Consider the following 11,604-nt stretch of genomic DNA (forward strand, 5'->3'; position numbering starts at 1 on the left):
TTGGGGAGGCATTTCATTTTCACTTTCCCTACTTAGGCTCTTCATCTGTTTATCCAGTGGTAACCGCGGATCCCAACACAGGGCAGCAGTACAGGCGGTGACATCTCACTTAGCAGGAAGGTTGGGCTGTTCCCAGTGCTTCCCTCAGAGGGAGGACAAGAGGACCAGAGAGCTGGGAAGAGTTCACAGACAGCCTCTTGGAGAATGTACTGAGTTGGTGGCAATTTAGGTCTTTCAGAGGAAAGACTGTCCTCACTGAGGGGCACCTGGGTGGCTCAGTCAGTTAAGTGTCTGCTTTTGGCTCAGGTCATTATCCCAGGGTTCTAGGATCGAGCCCCACATCGGGCTCCCTGCTTAGCTGGGAGTCTGCTTCTCTCTCTCCCTTTGCTCCTTCCCCTGCTTTACTCTCTGTCTCACAAATAAATTTTAAAAATCTTAAAGAAAAAAGAAGTGAATGGTTATTTTATTGCCTCCCTTATTAACTAGACTTGGAGAGAACTTCTGCTGGCCTCCACCCAACTGCATACCTTTCTCTCTCCTTTGCTCTTGACTTCGTTATAATCAGCCCTTTGATACCATTTTTAGTTGTGACTATAATTTTGTACAGTAATTATAGCCTTACCCCACATGTATGAGTTCATGAACAGCAGTTTGTTTTACCTTTTTTAAAATTATGCAGAGGGATTATTTACTTTGTATCTTGCATCCTTTCCTCAGCACTTCATGTGAAAAAGATTGTTCCAATTTGTTTAGTTGGAGTTTTATTCATACTGTTGGAAAGTACTCCTGTATGAATAGATCACAATTTACCAGTTTACTGTGGATGGGTCTTTGGATTTGTCCGGGTTTTGGTTAATACCAATGACACTGCTGTGGAGTGTTCTTATATGTGTGTCTTGGGGCAGGCGACGGAGTACTGTCCTGCATAATATTGGATCTACGAATGTGAGTGTGGGTCAGCGTCTCTAGATAATGCCTCACGAGTGTCAAAGTGACTTGAGCGTGTAAGGCTGGCAGTGATTGGGCCTGGGACAAAACGGTTAACAGCATGTCCCTGGTTCCTTCCCTCTTTAGGATACCCACTCTTTAGTGCCTGCCAGTTCCCCCTTTGACTCTCAGGGGGGGATCTAAGTGGTATAGGGATAACTGAGAAATTTCAAATCTGAGAACGTTTTTAGCCGAAGTAGTTAATCTCTTGGTTGAACAGGGTAAGTGAACCTGGAACTACGGATCTAGGAGAAACAGCCACAAACCACCCAACTTCCTCCCATTTTTCTGTAGTGATTATTTGAACTATCCCAATAAAGTAAAAATCATTTGGAGCTTAAATGCAAGACTAGTTAAAATTAAATCATATGTATTTTGTTAAAAAGAGATGATTTTTTAAAAACCTTTTGAGTACATCACTAAAACCTATCAATATAAACTGAACAGTGTTCTAGATGATTTGAGATTTAGTTTTCCCTTTGCCCTATTAGAAGTTTGGTAGAATTTGGTTGCCTTCCTTTATATTCATGGTAATGATAAGAATGTGCCTAATTCACGTGCACCCGAATGTTTACAGCAGCAATGTCTACAATAGCCAAACTATGGAAAGAACCTAGATGTCCATCAACAGACGAATGGATAAAGAAGATGTGGTATATATACACAATGGAATACTATGCAGCCATCAAAAGAAATGAAATCTAGCCATTTGCGACGACGTGGATGGAACTAGAGGGTATCATGCTTAGTGAAATAAGTCAATCGGAGAAAGACAACTATCATATGATCTCCCTGATATGAGGGAGAGGAGATGCAACATGGGGGGTTGAGGGGGTAGGAGAAGAGTAAATGAAACAAGATGGGATTGGGAGGGAGACAAACCAAGAGTGACTCTTAATCTCACAAAACAAACTGAGGGTTGATGGGGGGAGGGGGTTAGGAGAGGGGGGATGGGATTATGGATATTGGGGAGGGTATGTGCTATGGTGAGTGCTGTGAAGTGTGTAAACCTGGCGATTCGCAGACCTGTACCCCTGGGGATAAAATAAAAAAAAATAAAATAAGAATGTGCCTAATTATTAGCTCTGTGATTCCATATACATTGGTTATGAATGAAATTAAATTAATAATTTATTCACATATTTACATTAAAATTATATAGCTGAATTGTTTATATGTAAATATTTGGTCAGCTGTGAGGATAAAAGTCTTAGGTGATTTGTAAAACCTATAGATGATTCACAGATGATAGCCAAGGTGGCTGGGGAGATCAAGGGAGTTATTTGTCCTCTGTGAAGTATGTGAAAAAACAAAAGAAACAGATGAGGTCTCCTCTGGCTTTGTCCTTGATCATCATTCTCTCTGAGGACGGCCATCTCTAAACAGCTCAGTGACAGGGGCTCATTAACAGTGTGGGGCATCTGCTCCCTAGAGACGTCAGCCAGGGAAACACATTTGGTTTTCGGTGCCAGCCCAGCCACAGCTGAGCGTCACAGCACCCTCTCTTGTGGTCATAAGGGACTCCCTGTCATACAGGCAGGTCACTGCTTTTGGGAAACCATAGTGGAGTTTGCAATTGTCTTCATCTCCTACGTCCTAGAGGCCAAGTGCAGATCTCTGTACCACATGAAGACACGTGAAGTCATCACAGAAAACATCTTTTTGCTTAGGAAAAACCTATGGATAACCCAGTTTTGGTATAGTCAGCCTTTACCCTTACTGTGTACACTAAGAGCCAATCTCCAGTACTGTCTTTAGACAATGACTTGGAACGGATGTAGGGAAATAGCTTAGAAGCCACAGAGAAGGTGAGCAAAGGTGAGTGAAATGGAACTTGGTCTGTGTGTTGCTTTAGGAATGGTAAATGGGTTTCTTTTTAGTAGGGAATGTTCTTGAAGCAGAAAAAGCTGTATTGGTTTGCATAATGGTCCATTGTCTAAAGGAACAGGCGGTGGTAGTTCACTAACTCTAAGAACTAAATTTAGCTGTTCATTATAGACTCCACCAAATCATTCCCAGATGTTTCAGTGTGCTGCAGTATATTCATTATACCTGTGTATGCACACATAGAAAACACTTGAAGTATGTATCTATAGTGGTAATAAAATATGCCCTTCAGTAATAGAGTATACATATGTGTAAAAGTATCAGACTCTATGATTCCATGCTTTCCAATTGGTTTTTACTGTCTGTGAAAATAGACAGTATTTGTTTTCTATGCTGAAAACACATTGTCAGTGTTTATCATTTCTAAATGGTCATTTTCTCCCTTACGAGTTACCAACATATCTAATATACGTATGGAGTTTTTAAAAAATGCTATGTTGAAGATTACAACAGGGGATTTCCATATTTTGTCTACGCGTTTCTATTCAGACACTGGGTTCCATCCTTCTATGCTTGCGCAGGATCATGAATGGACTCTGTGTGAATGCTGTTGGGGCCCTGCTCAGACGCTCTTTACCTGGCTGCTTCTCCGATCCTAACCCTATCTGTTGGGAACATGGTCTGCCAGGTGCACAGCCATTCCCTTCTTCAGAGATTTGCCCTCAGCTGAGAGGGAGCCGCTTTGCCAGGGGGTCTCGGGAACACATTTGGGGCAGCTCACAGCCAGGGACAGACTCACGGGAGAGACAAAAGGCTGCCAATGTCAAGGCAGGACTAAGTCTGATGCGATGCATGCTCCAGAGCTGTGCTGTCCAAGACTGGAGTACGGAGCCACAGAAAGTCAAATAAATTTAATTAAAATAAATAAAGTACAAAATTCAGTTTCTCAGCTAGGCTATTTTAAATGCTCAGGTAGTGACATGGGGATAGTGGCTATTGCATTAGACGGCGAGGGCTGAGTATTTCCACCAGCACAGATGCATACTTGTATGGGAGAGTTGTGTCCAACTTCTTACGAGATCAGTCTCATGCCATCTTCCACCTGAGACCACATCCTTGCTTAGCAGCATTCTCTGCTCTGTTTTGCTTCCCTCATCCCCTTTATCCTGAGAGCACTCCCTGAACAAACCACGTGCAGTGGAAATCCTACTTGATCCTCTTCTCCCATGGAACCTGGTAGAAAGCACCGTCCGTGTTCATGCGACCTGTCATTTCCAGTGTTGTGAAAGCTGCCTTCCCCCTCACTAGCTCATCCTGTATTGCCTGTGGAAGGCTGTTGTAGAATATGTGGGGTCAGCTCAGACCTAGGGGACAGAAGCTTTATTAAAGTTATAGATTTTCATTCCTAGCACTGTCAGCACTATTTCAGGATTCATTCGGGCACTGGATAGGGCACAGTTTGTATGTAAATTATGTCGGTGACTGTTATATTTTTGAAATATCTTCAATACAGACATTATCTTGATATCTTTAACCTTTAAAATATGTACTTTGCATACCGAGTAATCTTGTTTTATGGAAACATTTATTATTCCGCTAAAATTAGTAGACTTCTATGTCAGCATTGAGCACTGAGAGTAATGGGTCTATTAGCTTTCGTGTGCTAGTACCAAATATTTAACCTCTTCCATCAGATGTCTGTTCTCTTAATTTTTATTGTAGAATTGTATTTTTTTGAGATGTCATTTCCCACTTCATTGTTTTTAGATGGTGATTATTACATAAAATGCCATTGTTTCTGTTTTGTAGAATCTATTTACTTTTATTTCACCAAATAACTCTTTATTCTCTCAACGTATAACCTGTGCTTTTCTCAAGGATGTATGGTTTTGTATACAAGATAATAATTTATGTGTGGATTTGTAACTGGAATTTCCTCTACCATCTCACATCATGATAATTGCTAGAGACGGCGTTCTGTGTTCCTTACATAGGATGGGTGTGTTTACTGTTCCAGCCAGGATTATTTACATAGTTTGTCCAAGAGGAATGAATGTCTCTTACTGCATTCAGGCATTTGATACATACCTCCATAGAGATGATGATTTTTAGTCTACTCACACAGGTCTTTAACGTGGTAAGAAGTAGAGGAAATGAAGTTTTTCATTTAACCTTAGGCTACACATGTCCTTTCTCTGGGAAGATGTGCTCTGTGGTGGTGCACAGAGATTGGGGAGGGACGGATGCTGAGTGGGGGAGGTGGAAGGGAGGAAAGTGCGCTAGATCAGCAGCACAAGCAGTTGAGATCCGAAGAACGCATTATGCAGCTGCTCTTTCTCATGTCCAGTGCCGCTCAAGGGGAATAGTTTTCCTAGACGTAAAATGTGAGAAAAAAAAAGAAAAGAAGATTATGGATTATGACAAGAGTAGTCCTGTTCCCTCCCAGGGTTCTCTCCAGGAAGGCACTGGAAGCAATTGTAACCTTCACAGACAATCCCATTCTTTTTGTCTCTTTTAGTGCATCCCCTTTGCCTGATACTTTATTTTTCAATTGAAAATCATAACCATTTTTGTACCTGTCTGATAGAAGCCATTCAGCATTCTTTAGATGTATGTATACACACATACACATTCGTATGTAATCAAGAAAAGAAGGCAACCATTTGTACAAGTTCAGCTCACCAGAGTTTTGTCTTCTCTTTCCTCCCTTCTTAGTCCTTATTGATAGGATAATGTTAAAATATATCACTATTTATTGTGACGGTACAATATGATATTGGTGTTTTCCTTGGATGAGTAACATTTCCCTTTTGTCCTCCTTACTTTGGTGAGTAATGCCCTCATTAGACACCTTGAAAATGCCAGCAACTTATTTCAGATAATTTATCTCTATTTGTGCATGTGTGCATGAAACTGAACTGTGGTTTATTTGCTCTTCTGAGCAGATGTGAGTCTGGGCACATTCCCTGTTGTTGCACGTTTACACTGTCTCAGATACTTTTATAACTAATTCCATTAAGAAAGTTTTTGTGGATAGATTTTTTTTTTTTTGGTGGATACAACTGAATGCATTTCTACAGGAAATCCAAGGAAATATAAAATAATGTGAAATACTGTATCCTCTATTCTGATTCCATAAAACTTATTTTATGCCAGTTTTTTTTTTTTTTTTACCAATTTCTTTCACAAACTAGTGGGTCTGCCCAGAAACATGATTCAGATATTTAGTCTCAGAAGAACAAGAAATGAACTGTAGCCTAAGCATTTGAACATGAAAGAACTGAAACACTCATTTTCTGAGCCTCTTTCGTTGGTTTACAACTGCTTCTTCAGTACTAAGCAGCTGGAAGTATAGGGTCATCAGATTCACCCGAGAGCTGGTAACATGTCTGATTCAGCATCATTAACTCTGCAAGACAGCTTCGAGAAGGTATTAACCTAATGTTGACGGGTATCTGAGATTTTATATAATACCAGAATATCCTGTTCTATGACCTTCTGTGTTGTACTTAAAGGTTTCCATTATAGGCATTTACCTGTCATTGCTTTGAGAATAAATCGGTCTTTATCTCTATATATTTATCTAGTTGATTACTTCATCATAGAAGTGGTGTAAAGCATTACCCTTTGTATGTAGATTATACAGTTGGGTAACTTTTTAAAATATTTATTCTGATTAGAACGTGGATGGTGAATAGTCCAACCTTTTTCAGGAATTTCATGTGCTCTGGTTGCCAATGTGTGAGACAAGTGTGCAGAAGAAGAGGAAAGTTGTGGCCACTGAATTTTAGGGTTCTGATTCCACCTGAGTATGCACGACCAAGGTATGCTCAGAGTTCCTGAAAATTAATACAGTAATTTTAAGTATCTTTAGGCAAAGTTAAGCACTGTATTTAAACGGTGGTGTTTTCAGATTCTCTCTGATTGTGTGTTTCGTTGTTTTACTATTCTAAGGAAGCACAAATTCCAAACATGTAGCTTTCATAAAAATACCATCTTAGAGAGGTAATTCTGATACAATGTTTATAGGCAGAACTACTTCTGATATTTTGAATGTAATTGAATTATTTGTATATGTACATTCTAGCCTTAAATTCCTATATTGGAACACATTTTTTTTTTAAAGATTTTATTTATTTGGCAGACAGAGATCACAAGTAGGCAGAGAGGCAGGCAGAGAGAGAGAGGAAGGGAAGCAGGCTCCCCGCCGAGCAGAGAGCCCGATGCGGGGCTCGATCCCAGGACCCTGGGATCATGACCTGAGCCGAAGGCAGAGGCTTTAACCCACTGAGCCACCCAGGCGCCCCTGGAACACATTTTTGAGGTTTTTTTTTTATTATATTCCATTGCAGTATAATAGTAGTAATAATGTGTGTATGTGTATATATATAAATATATATGTATATTTATATATATAATGTAGTGATTCAAAATCACTATAAATATATATAATATATATTATAAATATATATAAACATACTATAATACAATAAATACACTATATATATATATATATATATATATATATATATATAAAAATGTAGTGATTGTGAATCACTACATATGTATCTTCAGGGTAAATACCAAGTAGTGCAATTGCTGTTTCGTAGGGTAGCTCTATTTTCAACTTTTTCATCTATTTTCAACTTTTCGAGTAACCTCCATGCTGTTTTCCAGAGTGGTTGCACCAGCTTGCATTTCCACAACAGAGTAGGAGGATTCCCCTTCCTCCGCCTCCTTGCCAGCATCTGTCATTTCCTAACTTGCTAATTTTAGTCATTCTGACTGGTGTGAGGTGGTATCTCATTGTGGTTTTGATTTGTATTTCCCTGATGCTGAGTGATGTGGAACACTTTTTCATGTACATTCTAGCTCTTAAATTCCTATATCTGAACACATTTTTGAGTGTCTTTTTATTATTATCCATTGAAGGTGAGGTATGTACAAATCCAGTTGTGTAAAACACAAGATACATATTTACAATAATGTCCTCCCTCTGTCTGCATCTCCTTCTGATTCTTTCTGATTGTTCTCCCTCTATTTCCTTCATCCTTATTATCTCTAAAATGTATGTACATACTTACAGTCCTTTAAGTCCCATTAAGTTCAGACCAAAAGACCTTTCATACCTATAACTGATGCCAACATGAAGTCCATTATTTCATTTTTCCCATATTACATATTAAAGATTTACTTTTTTGATAATGTGGAATAAACTGGTGTAAGTTATGTCAATTTCAATCATTTATTGGAATAGTTACTTTTATTATGCCATGGACAGGTCTTATAACATGAGAGATCCACCTTCACCGGCACCAACTTTTTTTTTTTTTTGAAGGTTTCTTTTAAAAGTTGCTAAACGCTGGGTCCTGACAGGAAACATGCGCCAACAGAGGATGGAACAGAAGAATGGCAGCTCTTTCACGGGGTTTATCCTGCTGGGGTTCTCTGACCGGCCTCAACTGCAGCTAGTCCTCTTTGTGGTCCTCCTGATCTTCTACCTGTTCACTCTGCTGGGAAACGCCACCATCATTGCCTTGGCCCACCTCGACCCACATCTTCAGACTCCCATGTACTTTTTCCTCTCCAACCTAAGCTTTCTGGACCTGTGTTACACGACCAGCACTGTCCCTCAGCTCCTGGTTCATCTCAGGACAGCAGACAAGTCTATCTCCTTTGGTGGCTGTGTGGCTCAACTCTTCATCTCTCTAGGGTTGGGATCCACAGAATGCGTTCTCTTAGGGGTCATGGCGTTTGACCGCTATGCAGCCATCTGCAAGCCCCTGCAGTACACCGTGATCATGCACCCACGTCTCTGTGCCCTCATGGCTTCTGCATCGTGGTTCATTGGTTTTGCCAACTCTTCACTGGAGACAGTGCTCACATTCCTTTTACCACTTTGTGGGAGAAATAAAATAGACCACTTCCTTTGTGAGGTCCCCCCACTGCTCAAGCTTGCCTGTGTTGACACCACTGTGAATGAGTCTGTGCTCTTCTTTGTTGGTGTGGTCATTCTCCTCATACCTGTGATATTAATCACAGTCTCCTATGGTCGGATTGTCAGGGCGGTCTTAAGAATAAAGTCATCTGCAGGGCAGAGGAAAGCGTTTGGCACATGTGGGTCCCACATCACAGTGGTCTCCCTGTTCTATGGCACTGGCATCTATGCTTACCTCCAGCCCAGCAACAACTACTCCCAGGATCAGGGCAAGTTTGTTTCTCTGTTCTACACCATCGTCACCCCCATGGTCAACCCCATCATATATACACTGCGGAACAAGGATGTGACGGGAGCAATGAAGAAGGTGTTTTGCAGGGGCCATGACTCTAGATGACTGGGCAGGGAAGACCCTTTGATGGATTACTTTGAATGCTAGAGCTTTTAAGATGATTGTCTCCTTCCCCGTCATCCAAAATTTCTTCTGACAACTGTTCTGTGGGAATTTTCTTACCTGATGCTTTTATGTAAGTGAGTGCTCAAAATCTAAGTCCATGGATTCATGCAGCCTCCAGAGATATGACCTAGTGTCCTAGAGCATCTGCATCATAGTATTATTTTTAAAACTCTGCAGGTTTTTTTTAAGAGCCCTTCCCAATCCTTTGGGAACACTATTCCATTTCTACTTGCAAGAAGACATTCAAACACATACTATATAGGCATAGGGAAAATAGGAACCAATAAAACACTACAGGAAATATTAACCTTTTAGCATTTTCTGGCAATTGTTGGGGGTCATTTTACATACTCATATTTTGTGATCATGACTCCTATTGGGAGGCCCGTAGGCTGACTGTATCACAGTGTTTTCACAGAAGTAGGTGGGCAACTGTGAAACAAAATTTCAGCTCAAAGAAAACCCTTCTAATATCAATCCTGATAAATCCACTTGGATATCAGGACCTGGTGTGATGTCTCCAGTGTGACAGTGGTTTTATGTAGACTTTGTCACAAGAGGGGGAGGATATAATGCATATCTGCCAGTGACAATGGGAGCATCAGCTGGTAATACTCTTGAGAGTGCTTATGTGTAATAAGAAACATCCATGTAAGTACACAAGTTGCTTATGTAGCTTGTGAGCCATCCTGTTCATTAAAAATGACTTTCTTTTTAAAGTTTTTTTAAATAATTTTTAAATTTTTTTATAAACATATAATGTATTATTAGCCCTAGAGGTACAGGTCTGTGAATCACCAGGTTTACACACTTCACAGCACTCACCATAGCACAGACCTTCCCCAATGTCCATAACCCCACCACCCTCTCCCTACCCGCCTCCCCCTGGCAACCCGCAGTTTGTTTTGTGAGATTAAGAGTCTCTTATGGTTTGTCTCCCTCCCGATCCCATCTTGTTTCATTTATTCTTTTCCTACCCCTCAAGCCCCCCACATTGAATCTCCACTTCCTCGTATCAGGGAGATCATATGATAGTTGTCTTTCTCCAATTGACTTATTTTGCTAAGCATAATACCCTCTAGTTCCATCCATATTGTCGCAAATGGCAAGATTGCATTTCTTTTGATGGCTGTATAGTATTCCATTGTGTGTGTGTGTGTGTGTGTGTGTGTGTGTGTGTGTGTGTATACACCACATCTTCTTTATCCATTCATCTGTTGACGGACATCTAGGTTCTTCCCATAGTTTGGCTATTGTGGACATTGCTGCTATAAACATTTGGGTGCATGTGCCCCCTCGAATCACTATGTTTGTATCTTTAGGGTAAATACCCAGTAGTGCAATTGCTGGGTTGTAGGGTAGCTCTACTTTCAACTTTTTGAGGAACCTCCATGCTGTTTTCCAGAGTGGTTGCACCAGCTTGCATTCCCACTAGCAGTGTAGGAGGGCTCCCCTTTCTCCCCGTCCTTGCCAGTATCTATCATTTCCTGACTTGTTAATTTTAGGCATTCTGACTGATGTGAAGTGGTATCTCATTGTGGTTTTGATTTGTATTTTCCTGATGCCCAGTGATATGGAGCACTTTTTCATGTGTCTGTTGGCCATTTAGATGTCTTCTTTGCAGAAATGTCTGTTTATGTCCTCTGCCCATTTCTTGATTGGATTATTTGTTCTTTGGGTATTGAGTTTGATAACTTCTTTATAGATTTTGGATAAAAATGACTTTTGAAGACATGAACAGTACATGACTTAAGTTCTATTTTATATTCTAACCATTTTAGCTAGTAATGCAGCAAAAAGTTCAAGGGGTAAAATCCATTTAGATACTGTCTTCATAACATTTATAAATCCTTTGATGAGGCATCAACTAATCATGGCTTCAGTAGCTCACATCTGCCAAAGAACCCACATAATTTGAATGCAGCGACATATTTTAAAAAATGGGAAATGACCTTATTTCATAAGAAATCTCATTTCCTGTGCTAACCAGATTCACCAGGAGAAAATTTAAGGGAAAAAAATAAGATGCATATTACTTATTAAATATCTTCATGTATCTAAGCTTCAAAATAGCCATCTCAGCATGAACTGTCATACAATTCTGAGTTAGGAGTAATGAATATAAACATCCAGAACAATTGAATCTGACATTCTAGCCTGTAGATCTTACCTCAAGCTGTTTGCACGTTAATGTGTTTTGGGATATGGATCTGGGTTTTTGCATGTATATATTGTCATAAACAGCCTATTTTCCCATGGAGGTTGGAGCTTTGACAATGCCATCATCATAGAAATGTTTCTGATTTTGAAAGGTTTTTCCAACATGCTACACTGTAGCCCAGTACAGGTAGATGTGTTTGTGTCTTGGGCTGGACACATAGGCATAACAACTCTA

General features: G+C 40.1%; 1 protein-coding gene across 1 annotated transcript; it reads left to right on the forward strand.

Moving 5' to 3' along the window:
• Nucleotides 1-8,195: 8,195 nt before the first annotated feature.
• LOC125101997 (putative olfactory receptor 2B8) lies at nucleotides 8,196-9,149 on the forward strand. The gene has a single exon (XM_047732686.1). It carries the CDS (start codon nucleotides 8,196-8,198, stop codon nucleotides 9,147-9,149), a length of 954 nt encoding a protein of 317 aa, XP_047588642.1.
• Nucleotides 9,150-11,604: the final 2,455 nt, after the last annotated feature.

This window comes from Lutra lutra, chromosome 6 (assembly GCF_902655055.1).
Source record: "Lutra lutra chromosome 6, mLutLut1.2, whole genome shotgun sequence".
In the NCBI taxonomy this organism is placed as follows: Eukaryota; Metazoa; Chordata; class Mammalia; order Carnivora; family Mustelidae; genus Lutra; species Lutra lutra.